This window comes from Camelus ferus, chromosome 2, assembly GCF_009834535.1.
Source record: "Camelus ferus isolate YT-003-E chromosome 2, BCGSAC_Cfer_1.0, whole genome shotgun sequence".
Classification (NCBI taxonomy): Eukaryota; Metazoa; Chordata; class Mammalia; order Artiodactyla; family Camelidae; genus Camelus; species Camelus ferus.
The window spans coordinates 65313139-65334051 of record NC_045697.1 but is presented as its reverse complement, the minus strand read 5'-3'; the positions used below and the strand labels follow the sequence as shown (position 1 = coordinate 65334051).

Genomic DNA, 20913 nt, shown 5'->3' with positions numbered 1-20913 from the left:
TTTGTGTTATTTTTTGACTAAGTGTATTTATGAAATAAGAACTAACAGTGCAATACAAATAAACAAATACATTTTAGTGTACCTAACTTTTCTCAATTTTTCTTCTTTAGGAGCAAGGCATACAGTCTTTTTCCCCCAAAATAATTTACATGGATAATCAAAAATTATTAAGAATCAAGTCAATAAATCCAAGAGAAGATTCTTGTTCACTTTGCTGTGCCAATTTAATGTAGGATGGACTCTGAACTGTGTAAGAGACAAGAAAGAGGAAAGCTAAAATATTTGGTAGGGATACAACTCCATCCAGAAACAGCCACTTCCCAGAACAAATCTTTTAGGAAAACTGGATCACTCCTGAATCCTTGTAGGGTATCAGCTTTAGGCTTAAGTTAATAGACTTCTGGTGAAGGAAAGACTCTCAAAATCCATTAGATCAGATGCCAATCTCTACTATATAAACTATTTCAGAGAAGGGGCCCCTTCCTCCTTTTCCTGTTCTTTTATTTCTTAAAATGTTACAAAGTTCTTGGCTCCTAGTAGATACTTATTAAATACTGATAAATTTAAAAAACAAATGAATGATAAAAAAAAAAAAATGAAGACTTTACCCAACCACCTTCTAAAGACAGATGCCTACAACTGTAAGTACAGGCACTGGGATGATTTAATAATGTGATCTATTCTAAATAAAGCAAATTTTAGTAATGATATTAAGCAGTGTACTATGTGGTGTCATTTAAAAAGATTATGCTTTTCGTTGGTATTGTTTTGCTGATACGTTTATATTCTTCATGTTATTGCAAAGATGACCCTTTGATGCTTCCATCAAGTTTAATGTTAATGCGAAATAACTTATACAAATATTATGAAATGTGAAACAACACCAGCTGTAGACTGTAAGAACAGGAAGAGGAGCAGAATGGCAGCTTTCTGCTTGACATATTCATTACACACTTAGGCTTTTCAAATCTCAAAAGAACAATAAGAACTTCTCCTTAACGGCACAATTCAGTAGTGATTAACAGAAAATAATGGCTTAAACTATTTAAATAAGAAGTCAGGACACCAAAGGTCAGGCTGAGTATCAACAGCTAATAGAAGGGTGCGCATAGCATTATGCTAAACAGTGCATAGCTTCCTATCTGAATGTCTAACTTTTGTAAAACTTAAATAAAGTGCTAGGCCATCTGCTTCAGGACCCTGAAGGGATGACAGTACTTATGTGGAAAGGCTGTTCTGTGCTTCAGCCACTGATTGCAGGGAGAAGATAAATACCATTACCAACTACTAACAGATGATTGATTACACCATATGAGCTAGCACGGACTCTCATTATTATAGCACACTTGATGCAAATGAAAAAAATACATTGTTTTCAAGTTTCAACATCAATTTGTATCATGATGCACAATGCCAACTTTGATTTATAGTTTCTCTTTGAGAAACTGTTGGTGCAATAAGATTAAATAAATGTTTGCAAGCCATTTTAAAATTAGCAACAAAATAGTAGCTACACAAACCAAACTAGACACATTCGTGATTCCCATGTTCAGTCAAAATGGGCATCTGCATGTTGTTGGGTTTTGTGGTTGTTGATCCTTTTAGACTCTATCTTCCTAGCAAATTTGAGAAATCCTTGTTTCTTCTTTTATGGAGACTAGGGTAAATTATGATTCATCCATTATAACCAGGACTGAAAGTGAAATAAAGGTAGTGAGACTCAAGTTTCCTTTGGAGAGAATGAGGTGATTGAATGGAATCACATGGAAGAATGGGTGCTGACCACAGATATATTGAAGGATGGTCTTTGTTCGGGATGAAAATACAGAAAATATGCTTGATCTCTGAGTTGTAACCTAGCTTAGAAAATATAATGACCAAGGTAAACAGTGTGTGCTGTGAACATCAAATTTTTCAAAGGTTAAGTAGTACTGACTTGCCATCTTGCTAAAACGACATCTCTGCTCAAGGACTAGCAAGGAGGGCTGTGAGTAAAACAGAGATAAGAGTTCCAGTAATGGTAAAGTGAAGTTATAGTTATGACAGTTTACAGTAGAAAACCCAAGTGTGAAGGGGAGAAAAGAACTGAGGTCTTCTATACTGTCTTCTACACTTCTAGCATTTATTGAGTTATTTGCTGGTTAGATTGCTTTGTTTGTGTGGATGTTTTCTTTGCAAAATGGTGGCCCAAATTATGGAATGTCCATTTGGAGACATCATTCGCCCTTCTAATATTTTATGAAATAAAATTTAATAAGTTCAACAAAAGGAGTTATAATATTTATTAAATATATATTAAAATATAACTGTATTATTCTTTCCAAGATAATCATCATCAATGAAACACATGATAGTTTACTCAGTCAGATTTCCTCTTTATAATATGAAGAAGCGATTTCTTCCACAGTACAAACTGACAAATAAGCGTTAGACAGACGGCCACTGGTATTCTGGAAAGCTCTCTTTACCTGGGTTCATACTTTTAATATTCAGGTATAGTGCTAGAAGTTAAATTGAATATGGAAAAAAGTTAATTCAGGGGTCCCTTCTGCAATCTTGCCAAAGAATAGAAAGGAATGGGCATTTCCATTTATACATTATAGGTATTAATAGGCTTGATTAATCCATGTCTCTAAGGAGGCAAGAAATCACTTTTTTCCCCTAGTCAGCTCTACTGATGCAAACAAGTAAAATGGCTCCAACTTGTTTTACAACAGAAAAGCCTGTGTGGTCTATCCACTGCCGTCAGTAGGTGGGGAATAAAAGCAAGGTGAGACAAAAACAGGAATTATGAGGAGTCTCTACTCCAAAAAATAGTAGCCTAGAAAATAATAAGCTAAAGACAAAAAGTAACAAGATATGGATCCTCTAAGATTGAAATTTAGGTAGCAGAAATTTCAAAAATATAATCTGTAAGGAAAATTATCGAAGCAAAAGAAAATGAAGTAAGAACAATCAAAGCTTTAGGCTGGAAAGGACTAAAAGGTTTTACATTCCATTATCACCTCTTCATAGTTGTGTAAATTTTGGCAAACTGTTTAATTTATTTGAACCTTAGATTCCTTGCAGAAAAATAGAAATGAAAATACCTCATTTGAAAAGTTATTATGAAGGTTTGTTAAGTTTCCCTTTTCCTTTTACTCTATCTTGATATCTAGTCATTCGAGACGGAAACTTGAGTGGTATTAGAACATTAAAGTTATTAAAAACTTTATTGAAAAGCAGATCTCACATACACACATTATCTGTGGGGATCTCAGAAAAACACATCCTAATTTGACATAAGAAATTCACTGACAAATCATGTAGACCTAAAGTTTGGCAGACCAACAACAGATTTGTAAGATGTCTCCAGTGCCTTTAAACTGAGTGAAAAAGAGCCAACAAGGGAGCTAAAACTCCATCAGTGACGTGTGGTGCAGGAGAAACCACTTGAACTGAGAACCGGTTTTACTTTTCTGTGTAAGAAGAGACAAATCATATGCTTTCCATGGCCCTGACTCCCTCATTACTTCATAATAATATTTAGCGTTCAACAAAATAATGTGTGAGAAAGTGATCTGTGAACTTCACCGTGCTCTTCTCATTACTGCAGCACTATTTATTGTCTTTTGTCAGGACTGTGTTACGGATACTGGATAATACTTCACTTAATTTTTATCATGAACTTGTAAAGTAAATGTTACTATGCATACAAACAAAGCAATCTGAGGCACAGGATGATTATACTATATTTCCATAGTAACACGGCTAACCAGTTGTATAGCCAGGATGGAGCCGATCTGGCTAATTGCAAAACCAGTACTCTTGCCCAAAATGCTGTTTTGTTCCTGAGACAAAACTTGTTATTCAATCATTCAATATTTAGTATCTATTGATAAATAATACATAATTTTTATTCATAAGTGATAGTTAACGTTGAATCCTAGGTCTCGTTGAGAACAGATTCACATGATCTCATTATTTATCCCTGACTGACCTCTCACTGTCCTCTCCAATTCTGACTGGCAGGTGCTAATAGAATAATTTGTTTCAGAGGGCTCTCATATTGTAATAGTGTATTTTTATCTTATGTATGGTCCTTAGAAAATTCAAAAAACTTTCACAAGGGATTTGACAAGTGGGTGAATTTTAAAACAATAGTATTGCTTTATGAAAAGAAAAACAATCTGCTCTTGTTTATTCATATTCATGTGCTGAACTATTTAATCTTTGTGTAAAGGGGGGTGGATATAAAAGTTCTAGAAACAACAGTAAAATATAAATGGAACATAAGCACTCCACTGGGAGGAATTCACTGTGCTGACAAAGAAGAGTGTACTTTTCATAAAGATGATCTCCCGAAGTAGGCAGTGTGTGCCAACGGAAAAGGCTAAAAGATGTTCAGTGGGGAATACGTTCTCCATGTATTTCATTCATGCAAAGTCCTTTATAATTAAAAAAAAAAAAACTCCTTATTCTATTTTTATCTAACAGCATCCACTCAGTAAGCTGAAAGTTTACTTTGTGTTCTGTCTCTTGGTAGAAATTCAAGGCCCTAGGAATGCTGTGACGATACATATGAAAACAGGACCCTGAGTTAACAGCAAGGTTTAGTTTAGTTTACCTCATTTATAATGATCCAGTGACAGTCAAAAGCAACCAAATTCGTCTCCACAACCTGGAAGAGAAAAGAACCCAGTTATCAGTCAGTATTAATTGTGGAAAACAAACCAAACTAAATAGATACACTTGCCAAATGGCAAAAAATGTATACTACACATTAGATAGGTCTGTGTTACTCAACTGAAGATGGAAACCATTAGTAAAACACTGTGGAAGCATGTGTTCATCTTGTAAATGCACTGTAGACTTGCTAATTAAGTTTGAAAATATAATCAAAAGCCTAGAAAAACAAAGGCTTCAATTGAAAAAAAATGTAAATAACACTTAAGTGATTTTAACTTAGAGTAGAGTTCCAATCATATTTCCTACTCCAAATAAATTTTGATGACCTTCTATTACGTACCTAAGAAACACCTAAGTACATATTCCTCCATAATCTGGCTCTAACTTAACATTCTTATCATCTACATCCCTGTGTATGTGTTTGTTATTGTCTTGACAAAGTAAAATGCTCTATGTTCTGAAAAGTTTTGTGCAAGTGTATTCTAAGGAGATCCAATCATAAAATTACCTGAATGTAAAGACTAAACGCAATAAACATTTATACTAACATATGTTATAGGTGGGTAATTTCAGTAGCTTTTAGACCACTAGTAACATGAACAGAAAGAAAACTTATGTTAAAAGAAAAGTGAACTACATGTAGGCAACAATCTTGTCTGGATAGCTATGGATAAATTGATTTGAAATGATCCTCAGCTAAGGACCTAAAAGTGACTCTCCTCTGTGTGTGTGTGTGTCTCTGCGTGTGTACAGCAGAGGTCACTTTTTTTAATCAAGGTTTCCATTCTATCCAGTTTATCATACATATTCTAAGACATGTTTTATAACTCATGCCATGGAGCAAATAGATATATAATAGGTTAAACTGATTTGAAAGAGATTATTCTGTTATTTTCAGCAACAATACCTGCAGATTACGTTTCAACTGAAGATACTTTCTAATAGCTAGCAAGGAATTGTTATAAAGTGTAAATTACTTTTGAGGGTTATTCTTTGAGGGTATTCTGAGAAATACCTACTGAAAGATGCACTGAATTATGAAAAATACAAATGGAAATATATTTTTATGTGATTCAACACTTTCTTAAAGTATATAATTATTTGCAGAATTCAAAAAAAATTTGGTATAAACTTTATACCATTTCCATATACATCATATAGATTCCTATGACCTTACTAATGTGTATATATAATACAGTATCATAGAAGTAAGGATATGTTATCTATTTTTGAGTTATATCATTATTATCATTTTTTGAACTAATGCTCAACTTCTAGGTGAAACTTAATGTAGAAAATACGACTCATGCAGTTTTCAGTTTTTTCAGCTTTAGCTAAAAAAAAAAATTACTTTATACCAGTAATGACACCCTTTATTTCTAATTTTATAACTATTTTTCTTTAATCATCTTAGACAAATCATCAGTAATTTATTAGCAACAAAGCTGTTAAAAAAACAAATGAGAATGCCATAAGAATTTAATGGAATACAAACTAGAGACTCAGATATAAGCAAAGTAGTTCTCTGTATTAAAAAAAGAGCGAGAAATTATATTGAATATGGGGGGAAAACCCACATGACTAACATATAGAAATACGAAGTATTTATAGAAAAGAGAATGAAAACCAAAATATAGATTGAAAGTACTTCTGGAACAATATTATTAGTAGAATGAAGAAATGACTCAATTTAGCCTAAATTATCCCTGTTCAGACAATGTGTACCGTGTGGCAAGATAAAGCAAAATGCAGTCTATGAGAACTCTGTATTAACCTGTAGAACCTAAGTAAAGACTTATTTTGTGCAACAAAATTTATGAAATAAGTAGAAGGTAAGAGTTACCTTCTTGATATGATAATGATAACATAATACTGTGTCTATAATGATAACACTGATAATGTGTCTAGACCACAAAATTTACTCAACTTTCACACTTTGTCTTGAAATAAACTTTCAGGCAGAAGCAGAAAATAGTATATTGGTACAGGCTCAATCGTGTGTTTCAGTAAAGGAGAAAGGCAAATATTTCATCTAAGGCCATGATACCACTAGCCATACCACCGTCCTTTGCTTAGGAAATAATCTTCTCTTACTCCTGTCTCTCTTTTACTCTTGAATACTAAACTATAAAACATTTTTCTTTATACTTTTGAAACGAGGAAAAAATATGAGCACATTACAGCAGATAAAGAAATAAATCATTTATCACAATAGCTCAAGGTCATGGAGCAGACCCCACTTCCCTACTCCGTGAACTAGTCTTACGCTAACGCTGAAACCAACCTCTGCTATGTTCAGACATTGCATTTTGGGTCTACCTGTTAGAGTAACTTAGCCTATCTTCTTTATTGCAATGCATTTTTACTAATCTCAGCTATGTGCCTTTTTCTAACCTTAATTAATTTTAATAAACACACTTATTAGAGTAATTTAAAATTCTGTGATTTTATAAAAGCATGATTTCAAAACCATGCAATATCTGTTGGCCTTTTCATGAATACTGAATGTTCAGGGCTTTTTTTATGAGCCCATTGTTCTTTGGGGAAGGAAAATAAATTATACCAGAAAGGTACTTAAGCATCTGGAGGTAAATGTGCCTCGTCCCTTTAATTATACAAGATATACATGGATACACAACTAAAATCCATGCTTTACTGTGGCACCATATTATAAAGAAGCTCTGAAACTTTTTTATTGCTATGTTGTACACAGAAAGTTAATGCTTCCACTCATTATTTGAGGAACTATCCACTAAAAGAGGACTATAATTTCCTTAGGTCTAGGTTAACATCTTCATGCATAACTAATGAGCTGGCATAACTTCTCTGATTTTTTATAATTGAATGTTACTAAAAGAGAGCAATGCAAAAAGCCACTAATTAAAAAGGTAACTGATATCTGTAATGGTGGAACGAATATTTAGTAAGAGGCATAAAAAGGTGATGGGGAGATCACTAGCTTAGATCTTGGAAACCGACTATGTATCTATTTATATTATGTATATTCTTACATATTATTAATTATCTATATATAACCTACTATTAAACATATATATATACATACACACACATATACACCCAGAGAAGTGAAAATTACAGTAGAGTTAAAAGAAAAGATAAAAAGGAGTGATAATGTTCTTTATCCTTTTCACATCTTATAAATTGAGCTAACATGTAGTGAACATTCTTATAAAAGACATATTTACATAAAAAGAAATTCTCAGCCATTTGTGTAGACAGCAAATGTCAAACAACTAATTATAAATCCCAAATCAATTCATCTAATAATTTTTATATTTGTATTAATCACTTTCCATTTAATATACTTCAGCCTAAGTAATGCTGTAACAAACTACTTTCATTACTAACTTGAAGGACTGAATTACTTCTCGATAAAGGATTCAGAAGTGATTGTACGATATCCTAGACTATTTTAAGCCTTTGTATTTATTTCCAGTTATATTAGAACTTAGAGAAAACCATTCCATTTTCTCATCTTCCTTACATAAGTAGCACATCTCCTACTTCAGCAGTAAATATATTTTAAGCCAATGAAAAGGATTAAGCAATTTGATGGAAATTTTTTCAGTGGGAACATAGTTTACATCTAACTGCATTACTGTTGTAGTTGTTTGGTCTCATTCTGTGGATTCTTATAGATGTCTAGCAAGTTATTCTACCCTAATTGTATTTCTTTAACCCAAAACTTCCAAAAATTTTTGACTGCTATGAAATAATGACGGTCCTAAAATAATATAGACTTTATTACCATAATAATAAGAAACACTGTCTAAAACATCACATTATGCTTGGGCTATCAAAAGAAAGTAGCAAGTCAGTAAGAAAAAACTATCCAATGGGGACTGTAGAAGGTTCAGTTACAAAATAAGAAGAAGAAAGGACGTATGGATTCCTCTTAGTAATCTGTTCCCTCCCCTCTTGCCCCACACCTCCCTCTTATCACTACACACATGCACGTTAATAACGAGAGGGCGCGAGGTGCACGTTCACACGGAGCTGCTGCCACAGCGATATACAGAAACATGGTCATAACAAATAAGACTACCCCACCTCCCAAGAAGCTGAGCTTACTTTTAAGAGAACTGAACAAAAAAGGGGGAAAAAAAATCAAGTCCTGTCAGGAAGACAAGTGATGAGTAAGGACAGACCATCTGTCACTGGCAGGGACTTTAGAACTTCTGAATCTTTAGAAAAGCCCAACAATTCATCACCATGTCTTCTATCATCCGTTCTCAAATCTTTAAGATGTGCTAAATATAAGACAATCCGAAGCAAAGAAACTGCCAGTGCGTGTAGCTCACTGGTAATAAATGCAGAACAGTTCCTACAAGCTCAGAGGACAATTTAATTGACTCAGTAATAACAGCAGCATGCTGTTTTTCACTCAACCTTGTGGCTTAACTAAATTAAGCTTACTCCCTTTGCAGGATGTACGAAATAATACACATTTATGGAAAGGGTTCCCGTGCTCTGTGCACCTGCAGTAACAAAGATATCAAGCGTTTGCTTCCTACTCCTGCCCATTCCAAACCGTCCGGTGGAGTCCTGAGTGAGTGGCGTGCCTGGGGAAGGACACCAGCAGTTATTTGGAGCGAGTGGCCAGAGAAATACTAACAGGCTACTCCCTTCCTGGCTCCTGATCTATTGTATTATACTCATCTCAGCATTTCAGTATTCTGTGGGAAATTACTTCCACTAAAATTTGTAAGCACTGTATGGCCAAGTAGATTTAGAGATGCTAAGTTAAGCTATGTGAAATAGATGTCATCACTGCACTAATCCTCAAAGCTTTTAACAGGTTAATATCAATACTGAAATATACTTAACCTAGGTCATATTAATCCATAATATTGTTTCATATATTATTATTTTGAGCGTATGGCTTCAGACTTAAGAGCAAGACCTCTAAAATCAGAGTTTTCTCCATTTTCGTAAATGTGACTTTGAACAAGTTACCAACTCTGTAAGCCTCAGTTTCCTCATTTGTCACTAGGGTTTATGATAGTGCCTTCATGATAGAATCATGACAAAGATTAAATGCAAAAATAGCACATAGTAAACTCTCAGTAAATACCAACTCCTCATGTTTTAATAAATGTGCTTTATGAAACTCCAAGAGAAGATGTTTAGAATGTAAGAATATTCCAAATGAATTTGACCACAGAAACCATTTCCACTACAAATCTCATGGGATTAGCAATTCTTGGGAGATACAGACTAGAATCAATTTAATTTAGTCACACATTTCCAAGAGTTCTAAATTTTTATTGAAGCACCATGAGGAATATTTAAATTTTAAAAGCATAGTTTTATAATAGTTCTATAGGGAATGCAACTAACAAAGGAAATTTTCCCCAGAACACAGAAAAACAAAAATTGAATTACCATATCTTACGTAAAACTCAAAGGTATATGTAATAGTTGTGATCAAATAGTAATACTTGTTCTTTCCTTTAATGTTTTTCTCCATTTCTAATTAAACAAAATAAGACAAAACCAAACCAAACCACTATCCTTCCTCCAATAAAGTTCAAAAGGGAGTATATCACGTATAAAGTTTATAATGCGTAGAAGATTTTTAGCAAGGAGTTCCTGGATTTATAGTACAAACTCTACATCCAGTTTCCTAAGTGTCACACACCAGTAAACCGTACTACCACACAGTTCTGCTAAAAAACACAGTGAAATTAAACACTGTAATTCTCAGAAATGCAGAGTGACAATGCAAAGTTGCAGACTTCTTAAGATACACTAAACATGTACCTGACTTTGTTTTGTTTTTTTGTTTTTAGCTGATCTGGTTTTCGATTTTCTTCTCACTAGAAGAACTAAAGCCACAGTATCAAGAGGCACTGGAGTATCATTTGTGCAGATTCCATTTTTAAATACCAAATATATCCAGCAGATGGCATCAGTAATCTCTCATGCTGGTAGTGGGCAGCAAGAAGATACTCTGAAAAGACTGTCTTGTTTGCGTTTCCCCTTGAGCTCAGCATGGATCCCCAACTCTTCTGTTCTTATCCAAGCAGCCACTATCTGCCATCCCACTCTGTGCCTTTTGCTTTAGAATCTCTGCTCTGATCTTCCAGCTGGAAGACCACAAATACACTTTCATCCAAATCCTCTTGCCATTACTGCCAAAGTTATTTCATAAACGGATATGCTAGAATTATTGTTACTGCTGTGCAGTTGGGGCTTCCCACACCCCCTGGGAGATGGAAATATGCCACCGCTGAGATTTGGCCAACAGTATGCTACCTGCTACGCCTCTTAATGTGGAAAGACGGGCACTAACGTAAGAAAACACAGAATCTGTGTTCATCATATGGCACAGATCCACCTTCCTGTGTGCTATATTATTGAACAGAGATTGAACAGTGGTTAAAAGTAAATTCATGATTTCAAGACTTTGCCTGTTGAGGATGTAAATAAATATTTGACAGTTGTTTCCAGTGCAAGTGATCACGGTGTTGTTGTTTTAATTCTTTGTGAGTTTCTGCTTCCACTGAGATTCTTTTCGATGTCAGCTCTAGTGATTAAAGGTACATTATCCCCAAACAATTAGGAAAAGCAGTGTTTGTTGAAGGACCACTCATCCCTTGCCTTGCCTGTTTTATTATATTCTAATCTGTTAACTTTTAGCACAAGAAAGGAATGACATTAAAATATTTCTTTATTTTAAAAAAAGCTAAATGACCCTTGGCAGAGTAAATTAATTCTTAAGAATATCTGGCAAAAAAGATGAATGTAAGTTATTACTTGGATTTTGATCAGGGCTTAAAATGATTGTTTGGGGACACATTGGAACTTAATTGCTGGGATTTATGCAATAAGACTTTCTTACTATCTTGAAGCAAATAAAGAAAAAGAATCTTATAGAGAAGTCTACTGATCACATCAAAAGACAACACACAGGCCCGTCACAACTGTGAGCTTTCATGCCTTTGCTCTGTTCCTTTTGATCTCTTCTCTATCCTCTCCCTGACAAAGTAGTTCTCAAAATTCAAAGACTGAAGCGAACGCCAAATCCTTCCCCACTCTTACCTCCCCAACCCCAGGCAGTATTGCCCCCCCTTTCTGCACTCTCTAACACTGTGAACAAACCTTTATTCCAGCCTTAATTAGTGTGTAGTTATGTAATTGGCTGTGAGGGCATTGTGTGTTTTATATTCCCCTTACTCCCTGTGCTTCAGCTGGACTGGTTTTCTTCCTGTCCTCAGTATAGTCCCACCTTTGCCATCACTTTGCCTCCTGCATTGCTCTTCCACCCCAGACATGCACACGGCCCTTCTTCCCTTCGTCTAGGTCCCTATCAAAATATTACTCCATCAGGCATGCCTGCTATGATGCCCATCCTTGCCAGTCCCACACACTTAGCCCACATAAGACAAACACACACACACACACACACGTATTTCCTGTCTCTTTCTGTGCACATTAAAATATAAGCTTCACAGAAGGTGAGAATTTCATTTTGGTCACTGGTCTATACCCTTAGAATAATCAGTGAAAGATAGTAGGGTTTCAGTAAAGTTTGTTGCCAGGCACAAGGCAAAGTTTCACTAAATGCTGTTTGTGAAAAAAAGATAATTGTACAGCCTAAACACGTGCTTACACATCTGGGGATCCTGTGGATTTTATCCAGGACTAAACCATCTGATAAACTTGTATTGAAAGGAAGTCACTGGATGGAATTTAATTTTTAAAAATTAAATAATAAGAAAATGACCCAATTCACATTTTATCAACTAGGAGATCTTAATTATTTACACGGTAATGAAGTGCAGAAATACCATATTTTAAATCTTCAAAGGTCAGATATCCTGGAATTTGGAGGCTATGTGGTATTAAAAAAAGAACATTAAATTTGAATAACTGGGTTTGAGTTTAAATGCCAGGTCTTTTTATTAACAGTCAGATATGTTACTTACTCTCTCAGTTCCCTGATTATCTGAATAACACTATTCTCACAGGTGTATAGTGAGGATGAAATGGATGAATGGATCTAAAGCACCTGTAACATTAAGTATCAAACGTGCTGATCTCTTTCCTTTGTTAGCCCTCTTTCCCTTCTTCACTTAGGTTGCTGCAGTAGTTTTGTTCATACTCACAGGTGAGTACAAGTGCATTTGATTCAGTAACTGTTAATCGAATGCTGCTTGTAGCACATCAATAATAATAATAAAAGCTAATTAATAACTCAATTAATATTAGCTTTTATTATTATTATTGATGTGCTACAAGCAGCATTCGATTAACAGTTACTGAATCAAATTGAGTGCTTACTATGCGCCAGGCACCAGTGCTTTTATATATAGTAACTTATTTAATGCTCACGATATCCTTATGATGAGAGCTCTACATTTATGTCTGCCTTACATATGAAAACACTGAAGTAAATCATCCAAATCATACAGCCAGGGGTGGAAGGAAGAATGAATAAGTAAATATCCTCTGTACTGATTTCATAGCCCTCTTTCCCCAAGTTTCAGAAACTATTATGCTTTCCTCAAAGTTAAAATATCTACAGTTAAACTGGGTATTGCAGAACACTGTGTGGCATATGGATTTGAACTCCACTGTGTAACTTATTATTGCATCTACTATACACCTTTGAGAGAAAAGAATGAACCATTGAAGAATCTGAGAAATGCAGGTGGTTTCATGTATCATTCTACACCATGACCATTTGTCTTAAAGTGGTGTAAGAAAACTTGTTTTTCTGTTAGTTGAGTCTTAGTTCTCACATTCTTTTCAGAATGTGAACAACTTGCTATGCTGATTAGCTGATCAAACACACACACACACACACACACACACACACACACACACATATTTGGCAGCTAATGCTTACTCAGAGAAAGAGTTATCTGTTCCTATTCTCTCATCAAAACAAAACTTCTGATTGCCGTCACAGGACAAAGGGCCAAAAGCTTCTAGGACAGAAAAATGGATGATTCTTGGGTATTGTAGCAATAAGGGATTAGGAACATTTCTGCAGTTAGTCAGTTAACCAGTTTATTACTACTGTTCTTTGTGTAAATTTGTCATACTCTGGGTTATCAACAGCTCATCACTGATGAAGCCACTATGATTACTGCTTATTAAAAGGCATTCCTAGTTCAATATTTCTGTTATCCCTGGGCTTTTCCAGTATTTCACATGGACTCTGCTTTCTAAAATATCAATAATGATATAATGATAATGACAAGAACTTATTATCAATAATGATAGAAAACGCTGATGATTCTAGAATCAAAAGACTTCACAGGAGAAAATATAAGGTACTTAAGAAATGTCTTAATAATTTTGATACTCAAAGTATCCAAAAGAGAAACAAAAGAAAAGAAAAATGTGAACTTCCGTGGCCATATTCCTGAAGTAATTGTGTTGATCATTCTCAAGATACTTAAGCTCACTGGAGATATGATCCTTGAACTTTTTACAGAATCAAAACACCTTCAAGCTTCCTGATGTTTCTAAGTTTCTTTCATAGCTTTTTCCATTAAATAGTACACCTTGCAGCTGACTATAAAAATGTTTGCAATGGTGTTGGACTTGACAATATGGACACTTTCCAGAATTCCAAGCAACTGACTATCCCGTCTGTGCTATTTCACTGTAGTGAAATAGAAACTATCTTTTTCTTACCACTGACAAATCACCTTATGGTGTTAGAACTGTGTTTAGTAACAAAATGTCAGTTGAAATGGAGGCACCAACTGCTAACTGCTCAAACAAAATGTCATTTGTAGAACAGAATTACAAAGCTTGACAAAGGAACCTGGGCTATGATCGCATGGTGCACGATTATTCAAAAATACCTTACACATTTTAGAATTTTCACTGATCTTAAATCTCTTGATAAATTTTTTCAAGTTTTTTTAAAAAATTGTTTATATGTATGCTTACCTGTCTGTGTTTACACTGCACAATTTCTACAAAACAACTACTGTTACCCTGAATGCTGTTTAGATGTCTGAGAAGACACTGTTCCTCCTTCCCTAGAAATGGATCACACAGCTGTGTGGCTTAGTGTCACTGCAAAATCATGGCTTCTAACCTTTACCAGACACTTGATTCTAACCAGCAATTCTTTTGCCTGTATGTATCATTCGTTTTGCTCTTTCTCATTTCCCATGGCAGTGACGTTCAACCTTCAGACAGTTCTCCTGGTCCATTTTCCTAACAACTTCACAAGTAGCTGTTTCCTACTTTAAATAACAATAAAGACAGACCAATGGGTAGCGTAGATATGGTTTCAAGCCCTCAAATTTCTGTCCCTCTAAATTCAAAAGCAAAGCAAGCAAACAAAATCCTTATTTGAATAATAATAGCTAACACTTCAGGGTTTGTATTTTGCCCATGAAGCAGCAGTAAACACTGTAGTGCCTTGTAGTGCCATTCATCAGTTAGGTCTCATAACAACCCTGCGAAGGTAGTTGCTATTACTTGCCCCATTTTTACAAAGGAATACACACCATTTTAACTTCATTGCTCTCCTCTCTTCACAGTAAAATAGGCACTCTTTCTCCAAAAAAAGGGACTAATCACTTCAATAGAACTTTGAGTCCCTTTCTTCCTTCTTCCTTAGGGAGTCTGCAGCCTCTGCAGGGTACCTGTAGGATACCTGTAGTGTGCAGGTATCCATACTCTCACACCTTCCATATCTCCATTTATCACCCATAGGACTCCATATTTCCCAGCACCTAACACATGACCTCTCCACCGACTTGTATAGACAATCTCAAACATTGCCTATGATTGGTTCTATTTTTTCACACCTCCCATTCACATCTCAATCATTCTGGCTTCTATCCACAGCTCCTCTTCCCCCAAAGCCTCTTCATTTGGCTGGCCTCTAAGTGCCTTTCAAGATTCCCCTTCGTCACGATTATCAGCATCACCTCTAAGAAGTCCTCCATGGTCACTACACTCTCTCCTCTATAAATTCCTCTTACAAATGTAGGTATCTAGTTATATTTTAATTATCTTTTTATCTGTTTACTTTTCCACTACGCTGAAATCTTCTTGAGGCGGGGATGGTGCTTTATCTATGTTTACATTCCCAGCCACTAACTCTGAGCACGTATCTTGATAGACATTAAATAATTATTGTGAACTGGGTGAGGATTATCATGTTAGAGGGTTTCTTTGCCTCCCAGCCCCTCAGCCCATGTGAGCTGCCTTGCAACTGCAGGTGAAAACAGTTTCCAGCATATTGACATGTCCCATATTAAGAGCTTGTGTCACTTCTTTTCTCTGCCTTGGGACTTTCTCCAGCTTACTCGGCTGCATACGAGCATAACCTAGATGCGGGGGTAGGTTAGTGTCACTGCAGGTCAGTTCTCAACCAACGTGGATGGGAGGATGTAGAAAAAGGCTCCAGTCCCTACCTCCCAGTGGGGTGCCTCTGAGCTATATTCCACACACAGTTTCTCAGGTTTGCTGAAGGACTGAGCCTCATTTGCCCACTTTTGTAATCCATTCTTCGTAACACATTCTTGACTGGCTTTTCTCTTTACTGTCTCATGTTCATCACTTCCTCACTTGCGCTTTTTTGGGAATAACTCCCTAATAAACCATCTGCACCCAAGCCCTTGTCTCAGGATCTGTACCAGGAACTCCAACTAAGTCTGCCTTCCTACAGAAAACACACAATTTACTCCACATGAATAGGGAATAGTTCCTCTAGTTAAAGCGAAGCAATTCCTGAGATGTAGAAAAGTTCTCGAGAAATTAAAATTATGCACAATCTGTCCACAGAAGCTATCTTTCTGTAACAGACTGTCGAGACACTCTCATAATCACTGTGTACAGTGTATTTGAGGCTTCTTTACCTTGGTGATTCTCAATATTAGTACAAATTAGAATCACCCAGAGGGCTTTTTAAACAGATTGTTGGGCCTACTCCAATAGTTTCTGATTGTGAATGTTGGTCATGAAGTCTGAGAATTTGCATTTCTAACAAGTTTGCAGTTAGTACTTACGGCACAGGTTTAGTGAATCATTTTGAGATCCACTGCTTTATAAAAGCCCTGGTCAGGGACTGGGCGTGATGACTTGGCATTGATTCTACATCCATTCAATTAATTTAACAAAACCATTCAAACTTTTTGAGCACCTGAAATATGCTAGCCGCAGTGCTAAGACTGGAGTTGTTCCATTGAGCAAGACAGACCTGGTCTTTGTTCTAAGTGAGATTTCAGCCTAGCCCCAGTAAATGCTTATTAGAAATATGAAAAGTACAATAGTGCCTGCCAGTGTACATGTAACATTCCAGCACAAGTAACTAAGGCCTTACCCCTAATGCATAGAAGAAAAGACAAAAGAATAGAGTAATTTTAAGCCTATTGCTTAAAAATAGTTTCTAATTTGAAGTAAACTTCTTTACACATATTAAATTGTTGCTATTTATACCCCTAATCCTTCTGGCACGAATCATGCCTTTACATAAATTATTCAGATCACACAATTTTCCGTTTGTACTGATGGGTTATTATTTACAAGAACTGAATTTTGGAGGTAGGTAAACATTATTTTTATCTTACTATTGTGGGTTTTTCTTTTTTTCCCCCCATCTCCAACTGATAAGGTCAGCCTTGAACTCTGGCTACCAATTAGATCCTTTAGATCCTGAAATAATAGCTGGATTTGCCTGTTCTTTATCTCTTATATGCTCTTTCAGGTTCAACAGTAAGAATCAGTTTTGCTGAGATGTTAAGTAAATGATGTGTCAAGGCTTGTTTTCACTAACTCCAGGCAGATAAAGAGAAAGGAAAAAAAATCCTCTTAAGATTACTGTATATATTTCTGCTCTTTAGTCAGTTTTTCTTTTGAGAGTTATTTTTCATTAGGAATTATACAATGGGACTAAGGTGTGTTTCTGTCACTAGCACTGAAGCCATAAATGCTGTGTGGCACAACTGTGGATTATAATTCGAGGAGTGGCCTGGGTATATGTGCCAGGACTTCCCTGGTCCCTTTTAAAGAGTTACAAACTGATTCTGAATCTCCCACATGCTTCACAGTTTACTTAAATACTCAGCACTGTTTCACAGGATGGTCTCATATTTAGCCTAATTTCACAGTTTACTCAGGTCAGAATGAAAAAGTCAGACAGCAAAGACAGATCTATTAGATGATAATTCCCTGGTCTCCCTCAGACCCAAGAGATGCACTAATGGCTGCAATCTGAGAGCCACCTGTTCTCCTCTCCAGAGAAATTTGAAAACAGTCATAATGCAAGCTGGTTAACAAGCTTCAAAAGCCTTTCTTCTAAGAGGCCTTGAAGACATAAAGATTTCTTTCAGAGTTTTCTGACAGTACGTATTCTTGTGAGACTTAAGGACAAGAACATAGCTGAAGTAAATACCGTTCTCTGATCTGATCAACACAGTTGTTGAAATAGAGTGATCTGTTTTTTACTCGTATGATTGTTTTGTTTTGCAAACACTGGTATAACATGGAGTTCTAAAATATATACATAAATGCCCCACTACAGACTAAGGATTATTGTCTAATGAAGAAAGGGCCTCTGGGAGTTTGGTTTAGCATGCTCATTCCTGCACACACGATTCACTCAGACCTGCAGTATGAGTTACAGTGAGGTTAGCTGAATGCTAGTAAGTTATGACTCCAGTTTCTGTGTAGGTAAATTACTATTACTCTTTTCCAAAGTTATGGTTATATCCATAAGATACTAGCCCCAACAAAAAAAGTTGAACAGTAACCTATCACCATCGAGTCTTCAAATGCAGAATACAAAGGGCAGAATATTGCTATTAGAGGTACTGTAGAAACATAAACAGAATGGTGAATGGTCAGGTAGCAATGGATAGAAGGCATTCTGAGTATAATGAGCAAATTCTGGTTGGCATTTTCCAGAATACAATGGACGGAGATAAACTTTTACTGAAATATTATTAATAAATAAAGTATACTTAAAATGAACTTCGAATAAATGGAAAACTGAGACTGATATTTTTACGTAAATAGTTACATACACTTTGATACAAAGAACTGATATGCCAGGACAGATTGGGTTTAGACAGAAGCAGCTGGGGACACACAGAGGACAATTAACCAAATCTGCTTCTGACAAAAAGAAAAATCTGAATAATATTTTTATAGTTATTTTTTAAATAAGATTTTTAAAAGCTATCCTTAAAGGTGAGAGACTGAAGATTAAGGATAACTACAATACACATAATTTATTATTTGTAAAAACATTCATAAATATATTTAAAGAGAATTTGTTAACAATTAAATATTACATATTAAAAAATCATCGCATGAGCTCAATTATACTCAACAAATTGATGTTTGTAATTATGAAGGCTATAGTAAAAGTCTCTATCTCAACATTTGAGAAGTAGGTGTTTGCTAATACAGTTAAGATTCTGGTGTACAGAGTGGGAAGAAGCAGATAAGCACTATTTCTTACTAAGTGACCTATAAAAACGAGTGAATTCTTTCTAGAATTTTTTTTTTTTTGGTCATAGAATAAAACCATTAAATGATTATAAAGATTCTCCTCAGTTTCAACCTGCTTTTCTTAAAAATCAGAGTAAAAACCTCCACTTAAAATAAAATATGTCCTCTTTAATCCCTCTAATTTTCTTAAACTTCATCTAGCATATATATAGTTTAAAAAAACATAGTTCACAGAGAACTATATTCAGTGGCTTGTAGTAACCTGTAATGAAAAAGAATATGTACATATATATGCATAACTGAATCACTCTGCTGTTCATTGGAAACTAATACAACACTGTAAGGCAGCTATACTTCAGTTAAAAATGGGAAAAATACATAGTCAACTATCTTTATTTGATTTTTTTGATACTTAGAGTTATATTAAGAGATAATAAAATCTAAGATTAATTTCCAGATAACTATTTTTCAAATTAGTTTGTAATTTTTCTGATTTGTCTTAATAAAAATCAAAATCAATTTGCAAAAGAATTTTGAATTATATTGTATATATACTTGAAAACTATGTGTTTTTTTTTTTTCACTTAAAGCTTTGTGATAAATATCTCTACAAATTAAAGGAAAAATTAGGTCAAAGACTTAAAATATCCAATAAGAATTGTGACTAAAACAATAACAGGAAAGAGAAAGAATTAGGTCAAAGGATGATCTAGCTTTATAGCTAGAACATTGTATCATTCTAAGTAGTGAAATTTTTCTCTGTCCTAATTATATTTGTAAAAATGCATACTAATGGGAAAATCCATCTCTTTAGCTTTGAATATAACTTTAAGAAAACTAATATAACTAAATAATAATAATACAACTAAATAAACAACTAAATATAACTAAAAGAAAACATTTCAAATGGAAAAATGTTCTTGAGAGACAGGCAAAGGACATTTTTAGGGTTGAGAATTACAGATATAATTCAAAACATGGAATATCTCAAACATTTGTTGTTTGAAATCCAACCTATGATTGAAATTGTCAGGTGGTTCATCAAAATGTCAAGGGCTATCCAATCTGCAAAATTTCTGAATGGAGTTGAGGAGACAGTAAATCTTGAATAAAGAATAAATTTTTCCTGGAGAGCTGAATTAAGTCCTCTTTAGTAAATCAATGGCTGTTTCAATTTATAGAAATCAATAGTGGTTTTTGAGATGTAGTTTAATAAATTTTAAAAATATACAGGATATAAACACAAAGTAAATGTAAAGACACTAGAGTTTGATGTTGTTGTTATTTCAATAAAGGTGAAACAAAAGTGCTAGATTACTCCCTCTCTTAAGATATTTTATTTTGGGGAACAAATTATGACATAAAGAGAGTGAAGCCATTGAGCCCTCTAAATCATGTAAGTTTAAGAAATAATACAAAATATAGATATAAAGACAATTTGACAAGTTTGCACTTTAGTAGTTGTATGTACGTACATCCAAAGTGGGCAACAAAAGTCAACACCTAGACTAGTATCACACTCTGAGTTCAAGGAGAAAAACATATCTCTATATGAAGAGGCAAGAAATTTGGTTTATTGTAGGTTTTCTATTCCATTAATCATTTTCAAAAGTTAATAATGCAAATATTTTACACAAGTTTTAAGGATTATTGATAAGTGTGATATTGAAAAATTCCAATGAGAAATTTAAAATCAAAACATAATGGTGATGCTATGCATGCTAGTTGTATTTTACTTTTGTAACTAAATTAGAAGGAAAAAAACACTTATAGCTGAGGCAACAAGAT

The 20913-nt window shown here is 34.7% G+C and overlaps 1 protein-coding gene across 3 annotated transcripts in view; it reads right to left on the bottom strand.

The window, feature by feature from the left end:
- Nucleotides 1-20913, bottom strand: part of GRID2 (glutamate ionotropic receptor delta type subunit 2) — a 1267610-nt gene that overhangs the window by 485447 nt on the left and 761250 nt on the right. For all 3 annotated transcript variants that reach the window (XM_032459821.1, XM_032459811.1, XM_032459829.1), the window contains exon 5: nt 4607-4660. In XM_032459821.1, coding sequence (XP_032315712.1) covers nt 4607-4660 — 54 coding nt within the window. The remainder of the gene's footprint in view (nt 1-4606; nt 4661-20913) is intronic.